This window comes from Coregonus lavaretus, assembly GCF_964263955.1.
Source record: "Coregonus lavaretus genome assembly, chromosome: 8".
NCBI classification, from domain to species: Eukaryota; Metazoa; Chordata; class Actinopteri; order Salmoniformes; family Salmonidae; genus Coregonus; species Coregonus lavaretus.
Window position 1 is genome coordinate 37962247 of NC_139995.1, and position 26212 is coordinate 37988458.

General features: G+C 42.7%; 2 protein-coding genes across 2 annotated transcripts in view; one reads left to right on the forward strand and one right to left on the reverse strand.

Annotated features, from left to right (window-relative positions):
- LOC311133119 (paxillin-like) overlaps positions 1 to 19267 on the reverse strand; it is a gene marked incomplete at its 3' end in the record, with an annotated part of 51169 nt that extends 31902 nt beyond the window's left edge. Inside the window, exon 1 of the mRNA XM_084166554.1 lies at positions 19111 to 19267. Coding sequence (XP_084022680.1) covers positions 19111 to 19123 — 13 coding nt within the window. The 5' untranslated portion in view covers positions 19124 to 19267. The remainder of the gene's footprint in view (positions 1 to 19110) is intronic.
- A 1074-nt stretch (positions 19268 to 20341) lies between these two features.
- On the forward strand, positions 20342 to 24452 carry LOC311133149 (coiled-coil domain-containing protein 63-like; the record flags this gene model as incomplete). Its single annotated transcript, XM_084166590.1, has 9 exons — positions 20342 to 20470; positions 20732 to 20854; positions 21342 to 21523; positions 21622 to 21806; positions 21954 to 22171; positions 22648 to 22722; positions 22908 to 23100; positions 23438 to 23633; positions 24311 to 24452. 9 exons carry the CDS (start codon positions 20342 to 20344, stop codon positions 24450 to 24452), a joined length of 1443 nt encoding a protein of 480 aa, XP_084022716.1.
- Positions 24453 to 26212: the final 1760 nt, after the last annotated feature.

Consider the following 26212-nt stretch of genomic DNA (forward strand, 5'->3'; position numbering starts at 1 on the left):
CTTTTTCAAGTGAGCCCTTGAGCACAAGAATAACTTAAAAAGGCATGCTCAAGCATCAATGCAGCCCTTGTAACACAGCCCATTAACACTTCCTGTCCAAGGCCCTGTGCACATCCATGTTGCAATCCAGAACATAAGCAATAAAAACATCTCAATAAATGATGCACCAGAAAAGCCCTGGGTCGTAATCATAAGGGCACACCGTAGAAAAACATTCTACAACGGAAAAGGAAAACAAGTAATGAGTATTTCTCATTGAATGGTAGTTCCGGTAGTCCCTCCCTGTTTAAGTTAGTTTTCTTCCGTTTGGTGCCTAATGAATACCACCCAGGTCAAAGATTCTCTGAGATATTGTACCAACTCTAAAGTGATCAAATATTGCTGCACAGGGGCACATTCTCTCTACCCTACTCTCAATTTCACACTCCACTCCTCTAGTTCTGCTTCTCTCTCCAACACTAAACAAGCCAGTAGGGGGTTGTGGGGACCCTGTAGACCGACAAAAACAAAATGACCAACCCAAATGCATTATTTTCAAACGATTTCTGTGATGACTACAACCCATGTCTTATTTCACAAAATGTGCAGATGCATAAGAATCCACAAATCTACAATGTTCACGACGAGCAAGAGGCTTTACTGTTTCAGTGAGCACTTGACTAGGCCTAGACAGATACTGGTTAATGGGGAGTGCTGCTGACCAGACCACTGACCAACCAGAGGCGGATGTTTGTCTCTGCCTGGGCTCTGAGCGGTTCTGTCTCTGTTCTGGAGGCCAATATGGGTCACAGGGTCCAGGACAGGCCTGTCTTTGTCCCCCTCCGCTTGGACACAATGAGAGGGGGAGGAGGGGGACGGCCCCTGGAACGCCATGAAGCTCCAACAAACATTCTGCTGGGCCACATCATCGTCTGGAAAACAATCAGTCTGTTTAAGTGACAGAGAGAGAGAGAGAGAGAAGGAGAGTGGGGGAGGGAAAGGGTTCAGTCCGAGGAAAGGGGATGCGACAGGAGGCTTCTATTAAGCACTAGTTGGCCTGGAAACCTGTTTCCGTAAAAGTGCTATCTCCTGCAGCAGTGGGCTATAATCCTAATCTGTAATCAGCGTTGTCAGAGGAGCCAACTGGACATTGGGTCTGGATTGGTCCATCTCTCCTTATAAGTGGATCAGGCGTGTGCATGTTCATCTACAGGTCATAATTTCCACTTATGTATGTATGTACAGTGAGGGAAAAAAGTATTTGATCCCCTGCTGATTTTGTACGTTTGCCCACTGACAAAGAAATTATCCGTCTATAATTTTAATGGTAGGTTTATTTGAACAGTGAGAGACAGAATAACAACAACAAAATCCAGAACACATGTCAAAAATGTTATAAATTGATTTGCATTTTAATGAGGGAAATAAGTATTTGACCCCCTCTCAATCAGAAAGATTTCTGTCTCCCAGGTGTCTTTTATACAGGTAATGAGCTGAGATTAGGAGCACACTCTTAAAGGGAGTGCTCCTAATCTCAGTTTGTTACCTGTATAAAAAGACACCTGTCCACAGAAGCAATCAATCAATCAGATTCCAAACTCTCCACCATGGCCAAGACCAAAGAGCTCTCCAAGGATGTCAGGGACAAGATTGTAGACCTACACAAGGCTGGAATGGGCTACAAGACCATCGCCAAGCAGCTTGGTGAGAAGGTGACAACAGTTGGTGCAATTATTCGCAAATGGAAGAAACACAAAATAACTGTCAATCTCCCTCAGCCTGGGGCTCCATGCAAGATCTCACCTCGTGGAGTTGCAATGATCATGAGAACGGTGAGGAATCAGCCCAGAACTACACGGGAGGATCTTGTCAATTATCTCAAGGCAGCTGGGTCCATAGTCACCAAGAAAACAATTGGTAACACACTACGCCGTGAAGGACTGAAATCCTGCAGCGCCCGCAAGGTCCCCCTGCTCAAGAAAGCACATACAGTGGAGAGAACAAGTATTTGATACACTGCCGATTTTGCAGGTTTTCCTACTTACAAAGCATGTAGAGGTCTGTGATTTTTATCATAGGTACACTTCAACTGTGAGAGACGGAATCTAAAACAAAAATCCAGAAAATCACATTGTATGATTTTTAAGTAATTAATTTGCATTTTATTGCATGACATAAGTATTTGATCGCTTACCAACCAGTAAAAATTCTGGATCTTACAGACCTGTTAGTTTTTCTTTAAGAAGCCCTCCTGTTCTCCACGCATTACCTGTATTAACTGCACCTGTTTAAAATTCGTTACCTGTATAAAAGACACCTGTCCACACACTCAATCAAACAGACTCCAACCTCTCCACAATGGCCAAGACCAGAGAGCTGTGTAAGGTCATCAGGGATAAAATTGTAGACCTGCACAAGGCTGGGATGGGCTACAGGACAATAGGCAAGCAGCTTGGTGAGAAGGCAACAACTGTTGGCGCAATTATTAGAAAATGGAAGAAGTTCAAGATGACGGTCAATCACCCTCGGTCTGGGGCTCCATGCAAGATCTCACCTCGTGGGGCATCAATGATCATGAGGAAGGTGAGGGATCAGCCCAGGGATCAGCCCAGAACTACACGGCAGGACCTGGTCAACGACCTGAAGAGAGCTGGGACCACAGTCTCAAAGAAAACCATTAGTAACACACTACGCCGTCATGGATTAAAATCCTGCAGCGCACGCAAGGTCCCCCTGCTCAAGCCAGCGCATGTCCCGTCTGAAGTTTGCCAATGACCATCTGGATGATCCAGAGGAGGAATGGGAGAAGGTCATGTGGTCTGATGAGACAAAAATAGAGCTTTTTGGTCTAAACTCCACTCGCCGTGTTTGGAGGAAGAAGAAGGATGAGTACAACCCCAAGAACACCATCCCAACCGTGAAGCATGGAGGTGGAAACATCATTCTTTGGGGATGCTTTTCTGCAAAGGGGACAGGACGACTGCACCGTATTGAGGGGAGAATGGATGGGGCCATGTATCGCAAGATCTTGGCCAACAACCTCCTTCCCTCCGTAAGAGCATTGAAGATGGGTCGTCCAGCATGACAATGACCCGAAACACACAGCCAGGGCAACTAAGGAGTGGCTCTGTAAGAAGCATCTCAAGGTCCTGGAGTGGCCTAGCCAGTCTCCAGACCTGAACCCAATAGAAAATCTTTGGAGGGAGTTGAAAGTCCGTATTGCCCAGCGACAGCCCCGAAACCTGAAGGTCTGTATGGAGGAGTGGGCCAAAATCCCTGCTGCAGTGTGTGCAAACCTGGTCAAGACCTACAGGAAACGTATGATCTCTATAATTGCAAACAAAGGTTTCTGTACCAAATATTAAGTTGTTCTTTTCTGATGTATCAAATACTTATGTCATGCAATACAATGCAAATTAATTACTATCATACAATGTGATTTTCTGGATTTTTGTTTTAGATTCCGTCTCTCACAGTTGAAGTGTACCTATGATAAAAATTACAGACCTCTACATGCTTTGTAAGTAGGAAAACCTGCAGTGTATCAAATACTTGTTCTCCCCACTGTATGTAAGTATGTATGTATGTATGTATGTATACTGAACAAAATATAAATGCAACAATTTCAACAATTTTACTGAGTTATATGAAATTTAAGGAAATCAGTCAATTGAAATAAATTCATTAGGCCCCAATCTATGTATTTCACATGACTGGGCAGAGGCCCACCCTCTGGGGAGCCAGGCCCAGCCAATCAGAATGAGTTTTCCCCAAAAAAGTGCTTTATTACAGACAGAAATACTCAATTTCATCAACTGTCCGGGTGGCAGATGAAGAAGCCTGAAGTGGAGGTCCTGACTCCTGGCCTAGCGTGGTTACACGTGGTCTGCGGTTGTAAGACCAGTTGGACGTACTGCCAAATTCTCTAAAACTACGTTGGAGGCGGCTTATGGTAGAGAAATGAACATTAAATTCTCTGGCAACAGCTCTGGTGGACATTCCTGCAGTCAGCATGCCAATTGCACGCTTCCTCAACTTGAGACATCTGTGGCATTGTGTTGTGACACAAAACTGCACTTTTTAGAGTGGCCTTTTGTACCCAGCACAAGGTGCACCTGTGTAATGATCATGCTGTTTAAATCAGCTTCTTGATATGCCACACATCAGGAGGATGGATTATTTTGGCAAAGGAGAAATGCTCACTAACAGGAAAGTAAACACATTTGTGCACAAAATTAGAGAAAAATAAGCTTTTTGTGTTTGGAATTTTTCTGGGACCTTTTGTTTCAGCTTATGAACACTTTACATGTTGCGTTTACAATTTTGTTCATATTTTTATATATATATACAAAAATTAAACATACAAATAATTGTATATACATATATTTAAAATGTTATACAAATATTTGTTTGTTTTGTTTTTTTCAAAATCAACAGTTTTCTACTTTTTGGGGGACCAGTCACAAGTGGGGCGCCGCCCCTAACATCATGTCACTCCCTGTTCACAGGCACTTTCCTCACTGCACTAAAAACTGCTATGGTGAAAACCCTTCTGAAGAAAAGTAATCTAGATTCTTCAACTCTTAACAATTTTCAGCCAATCTCCAACCTTTCATTCTTAAGCAAAATTCTGGAGAAATTGGTTTTCAAACAGGTAAATGATTTTAAGTGTCAACTGTATTTAAAAAAAACTTCCAGATCTGGTTTTCATGCCCACCACAGCACAGAGAGAGCCTTAAAGTGGAAAATGATCTTAGAGCCAACACAGATGCCAAACAGTCCTTTTACGCTTAGATTTAAGTGCTGCAATCGACACGGTTGACCATGATGTCCTTCTGGACAGACTGGAGAGGTGGGAAGGCTTTATCCGTTCTAGAGTTTTTTTATGTCACCATTGGTGAACATAATTCAGAGAAAATACATATCACATGTGGCATTCCACAAGGTTTGATTTTGGGTCTGGTACTGTTCAGTTTATATATTCTACCCCTTGGCAGTGTTATCAGAAAGCACAGCATTGATTTTCACTGCTACGCAGACGATACACAACTTTACATTTGTGTCACCAGAGGATTTTAGCTCCATGGACAAACTATTTGACTGTATTAGTGATTTAAATACTTTGATGGCTCACAATTTCCTACAGCTAAATCATGACAAGACTGAGGTACTTACTGTTGGAGCCAAAGCACAGAGAGAGAATCTAGCTGCACATTTTAATTCACGGGCAATAAAGATAAAACACCAGGTAAAAAATCTAGGTGTTATTTTAGATTCTGAACTAAATTTCTAATCACACATTAGGAATGTGACCAAAATAGCTTTTTAACCACCTGAGGAACATTGCCAAGGTGTGGCCGGTTCTCTCTCAGGCTGACAAAAGCATGGATGAGTCTCTTTGTATTACAAGCAGGCTTGACTACTGTAATGCTCTCGTCTGGTTTACCCAAGAAATCCATTGGTCAACTGCAAAACATACAGAATGCTGCAGCACGGGTACTGACTAAGACCAGACGGAGAGCACACATTACACCGTTTTTAAAAGGTCTCCGCACTGGCTGCCTGTGAGTTTTATAATTAATTTAAAATATGTTTCTATTGGTTTTTAAATCAATTCACGATTGTGCACCCAAATACATGTCAGACATGCTTTTAAGTTATGTACCCAGTAGGTCCCTCAGGTCCTCTGGCACTGGCCTTAACTATCCCAAAGCCTAGGACCAAGAGGCAACCTTTAGTTATTATGCCCCCAGCCTCTGGAAAAGCCTGGCAGAGAACCTGAGGGGGGCCGAAACTGTGGACATATTTAAAAGAGATCCTAAAACACATTTTTAGCTTTGCTTTCCTTAGGGTGTAGAGCACATGTCTGAAAGGTGCTGTATAAATAAAGCTTGATTTGATTCTGGCAATTAATTTCCAGCGATATTGCCCATCTGTCTGTTTGGTGCACGAGTTTGTCTATCACTCCATATGTAGCTAGTTAGCAATGCTAATGATAACCGTCTTGTGGGTAGACGGAAAGACTTTCCACAAAAACCTTCTAAATTAAAATGTTAACTGCAAAGTAGGCTTACCTGACAGAACTATATCATGATTATTTGTATCAATTGGGTGGCCATTGTTTTGCTAACTTTGCTGCAGCAGTAGGCGTAACAGCAGAAACATCACTAGACAGAAACATTCTGCTCTTGCTAGATGTGCAATTAAGGTGAATTACACTCAAATCAAAATGTGTAGGATTTTTCTTTCTTTTTTTTTTGTGGGGGGTGGGTCTGTAAAAAAAACTATTTTAATGTGATTTAAAGAGGGACTGCCTTTAAAAACAAACAAATCCCTCTGAAAAACGGACTTTGTGGCATCGATATAAGTCCAAATTGACTACAAAGTGTAAATGGGATAATTTGTCATGAAGTCAGTCTCGTCTAAAACGGAGTTTGGAACATCCGTGAGTCACGGGTAAATGAAGGTTGGGTTTTGATTTGACGATGTCGATTTGCCAACTAACATGGGGTGAACAGCTGCGGTGATGGCTCTCTATCCAATTGCGTAGACCAGGGGTGTCAAACGTCCGGCCTGCGGGCCGGATCAGGCCCGCAAACGGGTTTAATCCGGCCCGCGAGATGATTTTGAAAAATATATATAATAATAATAATAATAATAAATAATAATTTTGTAAAGTATAAAAATGCACTGCAATTTTTCTATAAAATAAACTGCTGTTCCAATTGCGTCCACTGGATGGCGCAATAGCAATTGTGTTAAGCAAGCAAACTGTTTATACCGGGGCAGAGCAAGTAGGTCAAGCACGTGCAGCCAATGAGCTACTTTGTTTTGCCCGCGATATTTATTACGGCTTCTACTTTTAACATTATGTGCTTTGGCACCCTCATTGCCCCAATATGTCTCTGTCAAAAAAGAGAAAAGTGGACGCAGAGTGCAGAGTGTTCCAAGAAAAATGGTCATCCTATTTTTTCACGGAATTGAATGGGAAAGCTGTATGTTTGGTGTGTTCAGAGCATGTTGCAGTGCTGAAAGAATATAACCTTCGTCGCCACTATGTGAGTCTTCATGCCGACAAATATGACAACTTTCAAGGACAGCGGAGATGAGAGAAGGTGAATGAACTGTTGGCGGGTCTGAAGAAACAGCAGTCTGTGTTTACTCACAGCCGAGACATCAGTGACGCTGCAGTGAAAGCTAGCTACCTCATTGCTAATGAAATCGCAGTGGCTTCAAAACCATTTAGTGAGGGTGAATTTGTAAAAACATGCATGATGAAGGCAGCGGAGATTGTGTGCCCTGAAAAGCGGCAGGCTTTTGCAAATATCAGCCTGACAAGAAACACAGTTGCAGACAGGATTTCCGATCTTTCAGTGGATTTGGACAGCCAGTTGAAGCAAAAAGTAAAGTCATTTATTGCATTTTCGGTTGCAATTGATGAAAGCACGGACATTACAGATGTTGCACAACTGGCCATTTTCATCCGCGGAGTTGATGACACATTGACCGTCACCGAGGAGTTCGTGGAGTTGGTGCCGATGACAGATACAACGACAGCAGCTGATATTTTTACCGCACTCGTCGGCGCGCTGGACAGGGTCGGAGTGGACTGGTCCCGCGCTGTCAGCCTGGCTACAGATGGTGCGCCCTCAATGATCGGGAAAAAAGCAGGCGTTGTGACAAAGTTCAGAGAGAAAGTGCAATCTGCAAATGGAGGACGTGATTTTTGGACTTTTCACTGTATTTTGCACCAGGAGGCTTTGTGTTGCAAGTCATTAAAGATGGATAACGTCATGAAGGTGGTCATCCAAACTGTTAATTTCATCCGATCCAGAAGCCTGAATCACCGTCAGTTTGACAGCCTTCTCAGAGAGAAAGACCACATCTATGGCCTGCCATACCACACCGAGGTAAGATGGTTAAGCCGAGGTGCTGTGCTGAGGCGTTTCTTTGATTTACGAGAAGAAATTGAACAGTTCATGGAAGAAAAGGGCAAACCAGTGTTAGAATTTCATTCCGCAGAATGGATGCAGGACCTTGCATTTATGGTGGATGTTACAGAGCACCTGAATAACTTGAACAAACAGCTGCAAGGGCGCAACAAAGTTGTCACGCAGTATTATGACAGCATACGTTCTTTCAAGTTGAAGCTGTCATTGTGGGAGACGCAACTTGCCGGTGGTGATGCAGCTCACTTCCCCTGTCTGAAAAATGTGTGCGCGACCCAACATGTGGCAGACATGAAGCGGTTCAAAGATAAAATAACGGGACTGTTACGGGAGTTTGAGCAACGCTTTCAGATTTATGTTTATATGTTTTTATGTTGATGTGCTATTGTTTTTAATTGATTTTATTTTATTTGTATATTTAACCTATTCTTGACTGTGGTTCTTGCACTTGTTTGGGGAACAGGATTTCATTATTTTTATCTACATTTCTGCCTGAGAAATGACACCCTGATATAGTTCTGTGATCTGTGAAACAGTTCTGTTAATCACTGAGGCATTGTGTGTTTGTGTGTTCTTTTTCTTTAGAATTTTCAAATAAACTTGACGTGTTTTATGATTAATAGTGATGTTGTGCTTGTACTATTTTGGACACACTGTCCTCAGGCTCCAGCTTTATGTTGTATGTTGATCGTATTAAAACAAAGAAAACAATCTGAAGTTGTTGTTTTTAAGTTATATATATACCATGATTTTTCCGGTCCGGCCCACTTGGGAATAGATTTTCCTCCATGTGGCCCCTGAGCTAAAATGAGTTTGACACCCCTGGCGTAGACAGTGAAACAGACCTGTCCAGCTGCTCCGACTTTGTTTAGGTAAGCCAACATGTCGGCATTTCTTTACTTGAGAAATACTGCACCAAACACCTTAGATGTAAAATTGCGCAACTAAAACATCCTCGTCAAAAATAATTACAGATTTCTTGAGTTCTTAGATTCATTCTGTGGATTTTGAGGAAGTGAAATAGGCTTCCGCATCTACAGTGTCTCATGGGGAACAAACATCATTAACCAAACACGGAATCAGTCAGGAAACACACCTCCAAGATTGAAATCTCGTTTTTCTCATAAGTAACAGAAAAACAACACGTGCCAATCGGCATGTTCAGTGGCTCTTTAAGCATTGACATGGACTCTGAATAACAATTTTCATTGTTTCTTTATGAATAAACAGAGAAAACATATTTTGGGAGAATACAGAAGATAATTTTATGGGGTGTGTCATGACAAATCTTGTGCAATAACCATTATTTTACCAGGTATATATTGGACAGAAAACACATTCTGTACACCAAGGACCCGGGGAAGAGTTGCAGGGTAAATGAGAACAATATGCCTTTTTGAAAGCTATTACAAATATATATTTTTTTAAAATAGTAGCTTGCGACACATATCTTTTTTTTGTTAGTAGCTCTCATGCTAGAAAACATTGCAGACCTCTGCCCTAGTCACGTACGCTTCACCACAGACGCACACATACAAGCAAGCACTGTCACATGCAGCCTCCCAGACATACAGTAGGCACCCAGTCACTCAGAGATAGGACTGCTGTGCTTTGCATTGAGAGTTAATTGCACATGGGCCCTCAGGCAATCTCCCTCTGCCCCACACACCAAGACTGACAGACAGTGACAACTAAGATATTTCACTGATCCCAATCACTCGCCCACTCACTCAGACAGACAGGCCCTTTAAATACAATAAAGCGCACTGTCCCCGTCTGGTATATTCCCATAACCTTAGGCCTATATTTGATCTTACACTGGGCTATACGTGCACAGGCACAGCATCTTTAGCTACATTCTATATTATCAACACTTACACACACACACACATAGTGGTCCCCTATGCAGTGTGATGGTGAGTATTAGAACCAGATGACAAGAGGAGTCTATGCATGTCAGTTCTTCTTTGGGGGTAACTTACCTCACCCAGCCCACTCCTTCCTGTGCACCAACAGCACTCCAAACTCTAACTGGCATGTTTTTGTTTTTGATATAAAGGCCTACAGAGCGTCACGAAGACATCATCCAACACTAATGAGCTGAGCGGACATGAGTATACTGACACTTCAGAGCAAACAGATTTCACACTCTCACACACACTACATACATTTCTAGCAACCAAGCAGAAACAGATTGCTCTCTGGTACATTTTACCCTCCTTTTTCTGCACACAAACATGCACGTACACACACACATACATTTAGCAGGAGACTATTTCACATTCATGTCTTGTTGGTGCATGCCTAGCCAATGGGAGCTGGGCTAGCTGTCTCTGATGTAGGCTGTACCTTGGAAGTGAAGGAGAGGGAGACTTGTTGGGCCCTCTGTAACATCACACAGAGCATCAACAGCATACCACATATGATAATGCAATGATGACATCACACATGGTGACCTGCATGATCTGATTCTGCAGTGAATCCACAGAGGATGTGTCCCAATGGCACCTTATCCCCTATATAGTGCACTACTTCTGACCAGAGCCCTGGTCAAAAATGGTATACTATAAAGGGAAGAGGGTGCCATTTGGGATGCAGCTACAGATACAGCCCTGGTCATTGGGATTGGCATCTCCAGGACAGAAGAGTCAGAAGAGAAAGGAACCAGCAACAGGCATTGGTCTGGTCTTCAGCTGTCAATGGGACTGAGCCCACAGCTTCCTGTGAGGTGTACCACAGGAATCCTGCAGAAGTTGAGGGTGGGTGTGCAGCTGTAGAGATAGGCTATAGTCCTAGCAGGGCATAGTGCATGAAAGAGCATGTATGTGCTTTCTTAAAAGTTTCATTTCTGCTAAAAGGTATTGATTGGCAAGGCAGAATGGAGGGGGGGGGGGGTCTTTGAGTGTATTGTGTGCACTCAGTAAGGCTCTGCGTGTGAGAGAGAGAGAAGTGTGTGCATTGGTTGTTTGTATATTTTATCCCGTGGTCACAGGGGCATAGACCTAGATATTTGAGATTGCACCTGTAAGTGTAGGTCACAGTGCACTCACTGCTCTGGTGGTCCCAATGCTGTGGTATGTGGAGAAAGTGGTTTGGAACACATGTATAACACACAACAGAGGAAACTAGTCGAGAATAAGTTGAAGTGGTCTGGTGTGTTTTTGCCTTTCACATCCACTCACTAACAAGTCAAACACATTTAAGAGGAGTAGGATGTAGGGTGTGTTCGAATGTGTTAGTGTACTCTTCTCATCCTCCTCCTGTGTGTGTGTGTTTATGCGTAGGAGCCAGGCATGGGTCAGGGCTGTGTGGGGTGAGTGAGTGCCAGAAATAGACAGAGTCCATAAAGCATGTGAGAGAGGCTATCTGAGCACTACCTCAGCACTTCAGAGAGAGACGAGGACGAACTTGCTGGGTAAAAATTAAAAAGTAGTTTCTCCTATAGGAGACAGAGCTACCCTCTGTCCCTCTTTCCATCAAATACCTCTACCTACCTAGGCTAAACCTTCCCGGTAAACACTTTACCAGTCCTTTTTCAATGAAATAACTGAGTAATTACTAAACTCTAACTCGGTCATGAGATGAACTAGGACTCAGTAAAAAAGTATGAGTAAAAAAATATGTGAATTAAGTGCTTATTTTATGAAAGGGACAGTACAAAATATAGTTTAACTTCCTCCCTTCCTTGCTCTGAGATGTGTTGTGCCTCGCCTCCCACACCCTCCAAGAATCTATATGACAACATTTACAACCCCTCACTGCACGGTTATAAGGCCACACTGGATTGTGCAACTCTCCTTTTTGAGGGAAGACTTTAAGGGGAAGCCCTTCAACTCTAAGGGGAGAAGGTGTGTGTATCCGATTCCCTATATAGTGCACTACTTTTGACCAGGGCCAATAGAGCTCTGGTCAAAGGTAGTGCTATACAGTGGGGGAAAAAAGTATTTAGTCGGCCACCAATTGTGCAAGTTCTCCCACTTAAAAAGATGAGAGAGGCCTGTAATTTTCATCATAGGTACACGTCAACTATGACAGACAAATTGAGAAAAAAAATCCAGAAAATCACATTGTAGGATTTTTTATGAATTTATTTGCAAATTATGGTGGAAAATAAGTATTTGGTCACCTACAAACAAGCAAGATTTCTGGCTCTCACAGACCTGTAACTTCTTCTTTAAGAGGCTCCTCTGTCTTCCACTCGTTACCTGTATTAATGGCACCTGTTTGAACTTGTTATCAGTATAAAAGACACCTGTCCACAACCTCAAACAGTCACACTCCAAACTCCACTATGGCCAAGACCAAAGAGCTGTCAAAGGACACCAGAAACAAAATTGTAGACCTGCACCAGGCTGGGAAGACTGAATCTGCAATAGGTAAGCAGCTTGGTTTGAAGAAATCAACTGTGGGAGCAATTATTAGGAAATGGAAGACATACAAGACCACTGATAATCTCCCTCGATCTGGGGCTCCACGCAAGATCTCACCCTGTGGGGTCAAAATGATCACAAGAACGGTGAGCAAAAATCCCTGAACCACACGGGGGGACCTAGTGAATGACCTGCAGAGAGCTGGGACCAAAGTAACAAAGCCTACCATCAGTAACACACTACGCCGCCAGGGACTCAAATCCTGCAGTGTCAGACGTGTCCCCCTGCTTCTGTCCAGGCCCGTCTGAAGTTTGCTAGAGTTCATTTGGATGATCCAGAAGAGGATTGGGAGAATGTCATATGGTCAGATGAAACCAAAATAGAACTTTTTGGTAAAAACTCAACTCGTCGTGTTTGGAGGACAAAGAATGCTGAGTTGCATCCAAAGAACACCATACCTACTGTGAAGCATGGGGGTGGAAACATCATGCTTTGGGGCTGTTTTTCTGCAAAGGGACCAGGACGACTGACCCGTGTAAAGGAAAGAATGAGGCCATGTATCGTGAGATTTTGAGTGAAAACCTCCTTCCATCAGCAAGGGCATTGAAGATGAAACGTGGCTGGGTCTTTCAGCATGACAATGATCCCAAACACACCGCCCGGGCAACGAAGGAGTGGCTTCGTAAGAAGCATTTCAAGGTCCTGGAGTGGCCTAGCCAGTCTCCAGATCTCAACCCCATAGAAAATCTTTGGAGGGAGTTGAAAGTCCGTGTTGCCCAGCGACAGCCCCAAAACATCACTGCTCTAGAGGAGATCTGCATGGAGGAATGGGCCAAAATACCAGCAACAGTGTGTGAAAACCTTGTGAAGACTTACAGAAAACGTTTGACCTGTGCCATTGCCAATAAAGGGTATAAAACAAAGTATTGAGAAACTTTTGTTATTGACCAAATACTTATTTTCCACCATAATTTGCAAATAAATTCATTAAAAATCCTACAATGTGATTTTCTGGATTTTTTTTCTTCTCATTTTGTCTGTCATAGTTGACGTGTACCTATGATGAAAATTACAGGCCTCTCTCATCTTTTTAAGTGGGAGAACTTGCACAATTGGTGGCTGACTAAATACTTGTTTCCCCCACTGTATGTAGGGAATAGGGTGCCATTTGGGACGTATCCAGTGTATCCATAAATATTGATGGGGTGTAGTGTGATAAACATTCATGGCATGATTCTTTGGACACTAAGGACATTTTGAAGGAAGGGAGATTTCCCTTTGGTCATTTAGAAGGTTGTATGATTGCAACTACACCACTTAGGTGGGTGCAGTCGCTTAGGCAAGGAGCCACTTTCTCCTCCATTGGAAAACAAACCACTACCCTTCTCATACTACTGAGCCAAGTCAAACAGAGCCGAGCCAAGCTATACCGGGCTGGCCTGGCTATGCATCCACCATAGTTGCTGGAAGCGTTCTAAAGGACAATGTGAAAAGAACAGCTGGGCCAGTACAGTACGGTTCAGATTGTCCCCTATAGTGTGAATCAGGCATAAGAGTCAGTAGGCACCATGCTGCTCTTGCGTGTGTCATGCGAACCCGCTTCGCTCAGTCCTCCAAGTGTCAGGGCAGCACTTTTTTTAACATCCAAAATCAGATTATACATTTTTAAAAAGGACCTCACACATCACATGGTACCTTATATCAATATCATGAGGCATACTTGTACAGGACATGTATTACCCTAAGTTAAGATGTTATTGTGGTGCATTTTTTGCATCCAATTAAATGCATGTTTAGCATCCAATTATGTGTTTTTCGGATGACTGAGTAAATTTAACCTCATGGTTGCCATGTATAACAGACAGACCAAGACACACCATCCCACGCACCCACAAATATGATTTGCCTCCTACATTATTGCATTGTTGAGTGAGTGTGAATTGGGTGTGCAACACCTGTAAAGACAATACTGTAGATAGGTGCCTCGGACTGTCACAAATACCTTAACTTGTATAGCCTAGTCGGTTTTGAGACTCTGCAATACAATGAACTGGGAGTGCTTTCTCTAATCACTTGTTATGGGTACCTTATGATGATCGAAGCTACATGTTCTCCACCTACAGTACTACAGCCATTCCATGTTGTTTGCAGCAAACCATAGCATGTAGGCTAGCTATTTTGGGAAGCATGTTTATTCAGGTTTACACCACTATTCATTACTAAGCCCATAAGGTTGCTAGCTGACACAGATCTGCCCACATAAACGTTGGTCGGTTTGTGTGGAGCAAGGACATTCATTGTAAAAGCAGATTAATTAATTTTGTAAGACAACAGATGGTGTCTCATTGTGGACAGCACGCACAATTAACCCCAGTAGTCAAACTGTGGCTGGGGGTGGGGGTGTTGTGTTTCAGCATGACTGACCAGATAGCAAAATGAATGAACTCCCTACTCATCCTCTGTACATGGACAACATAATTGGCTTAGATCAAATATGTCAGGACAGAAGTGGTAAACCTGTAGGAAACCTTGTGGTCCTCTGTAGCTCAGCTGGTAGAGCATGGCGCTTGTAACGCCAAGGTAGTGGGTTCGATCCCCAGGACTACCCATACACAAAAAAAAAAGAATGTATGCACGCATGACTGTAAGTCGCTTTGGATAAAAGCGTCTGCTAAATGGCCTATTATATTAATATTATTAACCCAGATGCACACACAGTAACAGGTGCACTTGGCAAGAACTCCCCAGCTTGCTGCTGTCTTCACTCAACTTACCTTGGTAAAACATGAAGTTATATATTCGAGAATAAAAAAAGAAAGTCAACATTTAGAGATTATCATGAGAAAAATAAAACACATAGCAGCAAAAAGGGCAGTGGAAGGAAGAGATGTTTTCAAACCTCAGGCTATAGTCTATGGATCAAATCAATGACTGTATATACGCCCCAACTTGTGAAGTAGCAGAGGTGTGCGCCTGTGGCTACAGATTCTTCAACACTGCAACAGTGTTGAAAGATGAGTGTGCATGGAGCGATTTCAGTGCCAACAGAAACTGTATTTGAATTCAATATTTATGAATTTTAATATCATTTAAAAAAAAAAATATTTGTAATGCACAAATTCAAATAACTGAATTCATAAATGTAACTTGTATTTCATGATTTGAAACTGAATTGAATGAATATTGCATTCAGTTTTAATACTGCATTAATTGTCTGTGTATCAAGTTTCCAAACTATAATTTCAAGTTTACCAAAGTTTTAAATATTCAACTTCTCAGATACATTCAGATTCAGTTTTCAAATTGAATTCTCTAAATCCAGATTCAAAATTAGAGACGGCATCCTGGTACTTTGCCAGCAAGGAATGGTAGAAGAAGAGAACAGATTGAATCAAACACTGTTAAAACAGGTTTCTGGTGGTTTCTGAAGCCAATGTGGCATGTTTTACATTTTTACATTTTTGGTCATTTAGCAGACGCTCTTATCCAGAGCGACTTACAGGAGCAATTAGGGTTAAGTGCCTTGCTCAAGGGCACATCGACAGATTTTTCACCTAGTCGGCTCGGGGATTAGAACCAGCGACCTTTCGGTTACTGGCACAACGCTCTTAACCACTAAGCTACCTGCCCCCCATGTTGAATATATGTTCTTCCTAATAATAATAATAATAATAATAATAATAATAATTATTATTATTATTATTATTATGACCCCATTCCTGAAAGCTAAGGACTCTCTGGAACATGGTCATGCCTTCTGTTCCCCTCTATGATGCTCACAGGATGTGCAGAAGGGAGTGTGACAAAAACAGCAATTTAGCCCTCTTAGCAATATACAGTAGTTGAATAGCCCTGTCATAGTTATTCTCTTGTGACTGACTTGGTTTCGAACCGGGTCTCCTGCATGTCACAAGAATGTGTTAGTTCACTTAGCTAAAGCCCATAGGGATGAGATCAGGAAGTCATTGTAAAAGATGATACGCTGCTTGCTTAGCGAGTACCACTTCCCCCTGATTCAGCTCATATCGAGCCTCAAACTCAGGACCTCTGCCTCGAAAACCCACGTGACCGCCCTCCTGAAGTGTTCCAACCCACCGTACTATTGAAAAATGCCTTCTTCAATTGAAAAGGGGTGGCACTTCAGGCTGATGAGTGAGTTTCACAGATCCCCATCTGCTAGATTTACCCCTCAGTGACCCCAGCGGTTGAGCTGAGCGAGTAACTTGTCCGAGACCTGAAAATTACATTGTCCCGCACACAGGAGACATCAGTCAAACTAACACGTCTTCAGGTCTCAGGCAATAAGGTTGCTCATCACATGCATGGATCATCAAACCACCTCATGGTCCCGTATAGCTCAGTTGGTAGAGCATGGCGCTTGCAACACCAGGGTTGTGGGTTTGATTCCCATGGGGGACTAGTACGAAAAAAGTATGAAAATGTATGCACTCACTACTGTAAGTCGCTCTGGATAAGAGCATCTGCTAAATGATGTAAATGTAAAATGTTGCACTCATTAAATGGGGTGCACGGATCCTTCTGTTTGTCATAGAAAGTGTTGTTGTTGTGCAGGAGGGCTGAGTTGGAACCGTGATCTCTAAGTATGAGGTTAAAGGGGGGTGAAATGTAACCGAGGTCCACGCGCTTTTGATGAGTAACCTTGCTGGAGACTTGTTAGCGTCCTGGACCATCCCTATGGGCTTTAGCTAAGGGGAGTATCACAGTCTTGTGACATTGAGAGCATCCTGTCGGGCTGTATCACTGCCTGGTACGTCAACTGCACCACCCACAACCGCAGGGCTCTCCAGAGGGTGGTGCGGTCTGCACAACGCATCACCGGGGGCAAACTACCTGCCCTCCAGGACACCTACAGCACCCGATGTCACAGGAAGGCCAAAAAGATCATCAAGGACAACTACCACCCGAGCCACTGCCTGTTCACCCCGCTATCATCCAGAAGGCGAGGTCAGTACAGGTGCATCAAAGCTGGGACCGAGAGACTGAAAAACAGCTTCTATCTCAAGGCCATCAGACTGTTAAACAGCCATCACTAGCACAGAGAGGCTGCTGCCTACATACAGACTTGAAAATCACTGGCCACTTTAATAAATGGAACACTAGTCACTTTAATAATGTTTACATATCTTGCATTACTCGTCTCATATGTATATACTGTATTTATACTATCGTAATAATGTTTACATATCTTTCATTACCCATCTCATATGTATATACTGTATTCTATACTATCTATTGCATCTTAGCCTATGCCGCTCTGACAATGACATTGCTCATCCATATATTGATATATTATTATTCCATTCCTTTACTTAGATTTGTGTGTATTAGATATTTGTTGCGGAACTGTTAGATATTACTTGCTAGACATTATTGCACTGTCGGAACTAGAAGCACAAGCATTTAGCTACATTCGCAATAACATCTGCTAACCATGTGTATGTGACCAATACATTTGATTTGATTTGCAGGAGACCTGGTTCACACCAAGTCAGTCACAAGAGCAAGATTAATTAGGGAGTGGAAAAGCTTTTCCTTAGAAGGGCTATTCATCTATTTCATAATGGGGGCCAAATAGCTGTTTTTGTCAAACGCCCTTCTAATATGTCCATAGAGGGGAACTGAAGCTTTCAGTAATGGGATCATATTAGCTTGTAGCCAACAGTTCAAGCACTTGAGCCAAATTTATAGGAAGAAAATACATTCAACATGCCACATTGGCTTCAGAAACCTGTTTAACACAGAGCGGGTTTCATTCTCTGTTCTCTTCTACCATTCCTTGCTGGCAAAGTACCAGGATGTTGTCTCTGGTTTTGAATCTGAATTTAGAGAACTGAATTTGAAAACAATCTGAACGAATCTGAGAAGCTTAATATATGAAACTTTGGTCAACTTTAAATTATAGTTTGAAAACTTGATACAGACAATGAATGCAATATATACCATATTGAAACTGAATATATCAATATTGAATACCAGTATTTAATTTAATTTTAAAACAATGAAATATGCATTCAATTCAGTTTCAAATCATGAAATACAAGTTCAATTTATGAATTCAATGATTCAATTTGTGCATTACAAATTCAAAAATATTACATTAAAATTCAATATCTAAATACAAATTGAAAAATATTGAATTCAAATACAGTTTCTGTTGGCACTGAAATCGCTCCATAAGTGTGCATGCATGGTCGCTGTCATCAATTTAGTAGCATTTTCCATAAGCAATGTACGCGGCAAAACTGCATACAGGCTCGATACAAATTGTCAATCTGTCATGTAGCAGCTAATTAAAAAGTTGAGATACAAGTCAACAGATCTGGGACGACTACAATCGAGCGGTTAAAAACGAGAGGCGGCATCGATTGAATCCCTGCCGGATTCATTTAGCTGGATGTGCACACATTGCTAACACAGAGCAAATGTGTTATTGAAAACCAATGTTGGTGTATTGCAAAGTATCCATGCTTATTGGGTAGCAACAGATTTAACAATAATCACGGGAACTAGCTGTCTATATTCCTCCCTCTCGACGCCAAGGCAAAGATCCCGTTTTCAGAACCTCCAACCTGCCGATTCCCACGCTGTGTAGCAGGCTAGCTGGATAATAACTGGCTCTATAACGTTAGCGACATTTGTGGTCCTGTGCTATAGTTAGCAACAGCTAGCACAACATACCTGATGTTGTGCGCTGAGGAACGAGCGCTATGCAGGTAATTTGGCAGTACGAAAGAGTGGGAACAATTCGGACGCTCTACTGTTAGCTAGGAAATAACACCACGCGAACTTACCTAAATCATCCATAGTGGTAGCAGAAGGAGTCGGTTCTACACTACGAACCGGGCCGGTTGTCCTTAGATTCGATTGTTGGTAGCTCTACCTACACTGTGGCTTCTACAGAGAAACGCCAGTAATCTGAATGCAGTACAGAAGTTTTCAGTTAGCTGCTTGCCTGCTACACTCAACAATAAAATGCAGTCATGGGGACAAGCAGCTCGCCCCCACCTGGAGCCTCCAAATTTACCAGTAGGAAAAGTCTGGCTGCTACATTTTAACTTTTAGCTATAGGCTGCCATCTAGCGGCAGTGGGCCAATTAAGGATGTTTTGATTAAAGCGACAACGTGGGATTTGTTTTTCAGCGAAATGGCAGCCCCACCACTTGTTTTGGGCTGAGGGAAGCTCTTTATTTGGCAAGCTAAATGGCACGCACACAATTCCAATTTACACAACCAATGTTTCTTTATTGGATATGTATAACCTATCTATAAACTGAAATCAATTGTAGTCCTTTGCATCTAGTCCATGTACAGGTTCCCGATCTTGTTTCACCATTCCCGCCAACCTATGATAGAACAATTGACATTGCGTCAGAGGTGATCATCATGGAATTATTTAAGAATTCTAAAATGTGTTCTAAAAATCACGGTACTCTTTATAGCGACAATAGTAAGTGAGATCCACATAATTTATTTGTCTTTCATTCTATTTTATAAAGTCAATAACGTATCATTAGCCTTGTCAATATAATTGAAAAAACCGTGGAGACATTGGTGAAATACCAATCATCAGCGAGATAAGTTTAAAAATAATAATTCACCAACTAAGATATCGAAGACTACACGGCCTAGGCCGAAACTGGTAAGTGGTGCTATCTGGAAAATTATTTGTTGTAGCCTGGTAGGCCTATTGGAAACGAATAATTGATTTACGCATGTGTGAAACTATTACCCTTACAAAAAATATTGCAGTTTTAACTAGAGACCACTGTGGTATTTTTGACGCAGTAATTGCAGAATAACTGCAGTGTACTGCAGTTACACTGCAAAATTAGTGCAGTAAAATAAACGTATTATTTTGGACGCAATATTTCCAGCATGCTGCAGTTATACTGCACTCTGACTGCAATCTGTTTTTGTAAGGGTAATTATTGACCAAGTAAAATCAAGAACGAAGTCGGTCCTTTGAATCTGACTGCATAACCATTTGATGCATTTTCCAATAATGTCACACAGGCCAAAATAATGCCCGAAAGAAATCCGAAAAAGACTGACGACCTTCACGAGCAACACCAGCGACTCCTTGTGGACAACGACAGTTACCTGGTTGCCATCCGAAAAAAGAAGGAACACCTTGCCAGTCTGGACACCAAGGTACGGTATGGCCAATTAGAATGACTGTTGCTAAATGACTGGCTAACTGACTGTTGCTAAAATTGCAAAGTATTGACTTGTGAATAATAATAATATATTTAGTTATTTATATACTTTTCATTATACAGATAATCTCAAAGACGTTTAAAAACTAAAAACATAAGTACATGTAGGCCTAATTCTTGGGCTGGACAATTAATATAATTAATAGAGTTAAACTCAACACAACTCAACTTTATTGATCCCCTCTTCCCCATGCAGATGAAGGCGATGCAGACCAAGCTGTTGCAGAGAAAGAAGGAGATGGGTGGTAGGATCTGCACCCTCAAGAGACCTCTTCATCAGAGGAAGCACATCCGCATCATGGAGGACCGCGTAAACCAGGTACTGCTATCATCACCACACAACCCTAGATCTACACTCACACTGTTGACTGTTTGGTTTGTTTGGCAGTCATCACAGAATCCAACATCCATTCAACAATCTTACATTTATACAGTCACACACAAATCAATCACACATCACAAAACCGTGGCGGCATACATTCAACACTCACAAAATCACACAAACCTACATCCATTCCTCACTTACTCTCGATTTTTGTTGTGTGTTTGCTATGAATCAGTTATGACCAACATAAAAGGATTCTATATATGTAAGATGTACCCAGAATGTAATTTCCATTATACAATGGTTGTTCCTGGACACGCAATCTGATTGGCAGAGAGCGAGGCGTACAAAGCCATGCTAAGACTATGTTCAGTTCAGTGTAATGTATTAAATTCCTAATTGATTTGGTTCAAACTAGTTTGCAATGTGTGAGGTGATTTGAGCATCATCTTTATATTGTTCTTATCCTGTGGTTTTGCAGGCTACTAAAAGCTTTGACAAGTTGCTGTGCAAGAACCAGGCATTGCGTGATGAGATTGACCACCTGCGGCGCCAGAGGTGCTCCTTCGCCCTTATGTACCAGCGTCTGAGCAGAGAGCTACAGTCCCAGCACAACGTCATGGAAGACCTTGTGGAGAAGTCTGTCCTCGCCTACGACCAGAGGTCAGAGCTACAAACACTGTGTCTGTTTGGTGGTGTGCAGAAGCCTGTTCTTGCGCTTGCCCAGCTTAGAAAATGTGGGCTGTATTTGTGTGTTCTAGGTCCGAGGCCCTGGCCCGCATGCTAGCTGTGAGGGAGCGTAGAAAGAAGGACAGATCTTTCTGCCACACTGAGATGACTGAGCTGAAGAGGGTCATCGACCACGAGTTCAAACTCCGCAGTTTCATGGTCAAAAAGTCCAAGGAAAGTGTCCCCATGGGCGAGGACGAAGATGCCAAAAAGAGAAGTACGTTTTAGAATCATGCTTAACATTATACATCTTACAGTTGTTAATTGAATGGTTGCTTGTTTAGCCTAGAGGCTAGAGGCCTTTCTCGAGCTACATCAACCTTATTGATCGATGCTTCATGGCAGTGTTTTGTCCTTGGTGCAGGGACCGAGCAGGCTCAGTGTGAGCGAATGGGAGGAGAGAGTCTGGAGACGTACCAGGCTGTGCACCGGCTGCTCGTGGAGGTGAGCGGCGACAGCGACCTGCGTCAGATCGGCAGGACGTTTGTGGAGAACGAGGAGAAGAGCTTTGCTTACTTCAACTACATCAACGAGCTGAACAACAATAGCACCATGCTGAAGGACCGCATCAACAAGCTCAGGGTCAGGGTCCACACACATACACGCTCGCTCGCACACACGCCATGCACGCACACGCACGTACACACACAAACACAGGATGGGAGTTCATGTGTTGTAAGCTTGTAAAACTAGACAACTGCATCGCAGTGCTAACTGTGCCACTAGAGATCCTGGTTCGAATCCAGGCTCTGTCGCAGCCGGCCGCGACCGGGAGACTCATGGGCGGCGCACAATTGGCCCAGCGTCGTCCAGGGTAGGGGAGGGAATGGCCGGCAGGGATGTAGCTCTGTTGATAGAGCATGGCGTTTGCAACGCCAGGGTTGTGGGTTCGTTTCCCACGGGGGGCCAGTATAAAAACAATTATTAAAAAAACACACAAAAAAAATTCACTAACTGTAACGCTCTGGATAAGAGCGTCTGCTAAATGACGTAAATGTAAATGTAAATAAAACTAGACAAGGTTATATGACCGTGTTCTGCTGCTCTCTCCCTCACAGACTGAGATCCTGCGCTTTGAGCTGGAGAACAAGCAGTATGATCAACAGTGGCAGGGCCAGCTCAAGGAACTGGAGGTAAGGTTTTTGTTTTTAGGAAGTTTTAGTTTGACTTTGCACAACTTTTCCCTGCTCTAATGGGTCTGCTGGTGCTTCCTTGTGTATTTCTCTGTCTGACCATGCCAATCAGTTTCTCTCCCCTATATCAATCTGTTTTCCCCTTCATCTTTTGACTTTGCCTTTTTGTCTCTGGTCCCTCTCAGAGAGAGCTGGAGCAGCGTCGTGGCCTGGCCAATAATTTGGAGAGCCAGTACACTGTGGTTCTGAAGTTCTTGGACCAGCATAAGACGGCCATCGCCCACCTGTTTGACAAGATGAAGTGTAACTCTGCTCCTATCACTGGCAAGCTGGGCTGCAGCGCTCAGGTCACTGATGACAACGTCACCCAGTTTATTGGTAGGTGGACATTGTTGGACAACCCCTCTCTCTCAGGCTGTTGGCAATGCTAAAGCACTCATAAGAACAAAGATTTTAATGAATCCCAAAGAAAAACTCACAAACAAGATATTCAAGTTATTACCATTTTACCATGCCATTTCTAAATAAATACCTGGTAATGTCTGTACCATCAAATAAAGTGTAACCAAATTGGCAGTACAGTATATGTAACACTCACACAGTATCTCACACAGGCAAAGCAAAAATGGAACAAATGGAACTCAGACTTCTAGAATGAGGGACACATACTCACCAATAGACACTCACTCATCCCGTCCTGTCTGCACCACCACAGGTATCCTGGAGGAGGAGATTCACCGGCTGTTGATTATCCTGTCCCAGTGCAGCTACAAGGAGGCTGAGGAGATGGAGCTGCCCCCTCAGAACCCCCTGCTGGTCAGCTACAGCCTGCTGCCCGCCGTGACCCCCTCTGCCACAGAGGCCCCCTCCTTCGACGACAGCACCACCGAAACACTGTTGGGCCTGGGTCAGTACTGGTACAGTAGAGCCTTCCAACCCAAATGGCACCCTTTTCCCTATATTGTACCATGTTGTGCTGCTGCTATGTTATGTTGCTACCGTGTTGTTGTCATGTTGTGTTGCTACCATGCTGTGTTGTCATGTGCTGCTGCCATTCTGTGTTGTTGTCTTAGGTCTCTCTTTATGTAGTGTTGTGTTTTGTCCTACATTTTTAATTTTAATCCCAGCCCCCGTACCCGCAGGAGGCCTTTTGCCTTTTGGAAGGGCCGTCATTGTAAATAAGAATTTGTTCTTAATTGACTTGCCTAGTTAAATAAATAAACAATACACTATAGTGTAAAGAGGAGGAAGGGAAGCGCTACTAAGGTACACAATAGTAAATGTTGGTAGACAGAAGGTGCTCTTTGGTCAAGGGGGTGAATTGGTCATCAAAAAGAAAGGAGGACCAAGGCACTCTTCATATAATTAATTAAAATGCCTTTATTAGTATGGCATGTTCAATAGAAACAAGATTTTTAAAAAATCTGACGCGTTTCGGCTGCATGGCCTTCGTCAGGGAGTACAAAGAAATAATACAATGTCCTTAAAGTCAACACTAATCGCAAGTTACTTTTAATACTTCAAGTGGAGTGTGTCGGTGTTGTGCTCCCTTAACTTTGTGTGTTTGTGTGGTGTGTCTTACAGGCAGCGAGCAGCCTCTGGACTTCCAGACCCTACGTGAGCGGGTGCTGCCCTGGGTGATGCATACTGAGCAGGGTAAGGTGCCCAAGGCCCCGTCCGCCCCCTTGAGAGGAAAGAAGAAGGTGGGCTTCAACCCCAAGTCTGCCTGAGCAGGAGCCTCTGACTCTCACATGACATGGTGCTCACATACTGTGTTGTTTTAATCTCAATTAAACCATTACAGCATTTAGCTTTAGTCCCTGGTCTCAGTAATCTGTTCATTGTTCTATGTGTCCTTTGACCCTGGTTGCCCCCCCCCCCCCCCACACACACACACACACACACACCACTGCTTTTGAACAGGTTTGTTCCCATTGTCGGAGGAAATACCACAGCTCATCTAGGCCCTTATCTCTAGTCCCCCACCCCAGGAAAGATGCTTCATTTTGGGCAATGAAATAACAAACGGTGGGTGGCTCAGGGCTTTGCACCTCTGCGTCAAGGTCTCCCAGCATGGCCAGGCACCAGCTCAGTGGAGTAACAACAGGTTTTACGGGGATCACTGGCTGACAGCTTAGTGTCTGCCCTGCCTTTGGGATGCATCATGCAGTGTAACGTTACCCCGTAACCTCATCACATGCACTAAAATAAACACTGGGGCTTTGTCTTTCCAAACCAAACCCCATGTTTGGATGGAGAGTGTTAGGCCCCTCTGTACCTTGAAGACCAGTGTGATGCCAGAAGACGGCCATCTCTGCTACCTCACTGGCTCACATTGCTCCTCTCTAAATACAGAACTTAGTCTTAGGGGATCCATGATGCTTTCAGCTGCTGGGCAGGACTGCTGCCAAAACCAAACTAAAACCCTGAATCAGTTTATAAACCAGTTGAAAAGCTCTCCCTCACTGAACAGATCAATTGAACCTCACAAACTCTGCTCGTGGGCTGTTTGTGAGCAAGCAGCATTCTCCTAATACTATTTTCAACCCATACTAATGTCATTAACCCCTGATGTAAACTCTCTTGCTTGTGATGAAACCATACAGATTAAAGGTATGGATTTTGTGTATTACTTATTTACAACACAGTTTGGCTGCAGCAGTTATGTGATCAACTTGGGCAAAATAATTGAATAATTAAGGGAAGCATACATCCATTGATACATAGACTTGGTTTGTTGAGTTGATACAGAATGTCACTTTTAGCAGATCACATTCATTCCAATATGTCATCAGAGGTGGAAAAAGTACTCAATTGTCATACTTGAGTAAAAGTAAAGATACCTTAATAGAAAATGACTCAAGTAAAAGTGAAAGTCACCCAGTAAAATACTACTTGAGTAAAAGTCTAAAAGTATTTGGTTTTAAATATACTTAAATATCAAAAGTAAATGGAATTGCTAAAATGTACTTTACTATCAAAAGTATAAGTATAAATCATTTCAACTTCCTTATATTAAGCAAACCAGACGGCACAATGGTCTTAAAAATAAATAAAAATAACAATAGCCAGGGGCACACTCCAACACTCAGACATCATTTACAAACTAAGCATTTATATTTAGTGAGTCGGCCAGATCAGAGGCAGTAGGATGACCAGGGATGTTCTCTTGATAAGTGTGTGAATTGGACCATTTTCCTGTCAAAATGTAACGAGTACTTTTGGGTGTCAGGGAAAATGTATGGAGTAAAAAGTACATTATTTTCTTTAGGAATGTAGTGAAGTAAAAGTAAAAGTTGCCAAAAATATAAATTGTAAAGCAAAGTGCAGATACCCCAAAAATCTACTTAAGTAGTAGTTTAAGGTATTTTTACTTAAGTACTTTACACCACTGTATGTCATCAGTCAATCAAGTAAACAAAGGACATTGAATATACAGTACCAGTCAAACGTTTGGACACACCTACTCATTCAAGGGTTTTTCTTTATT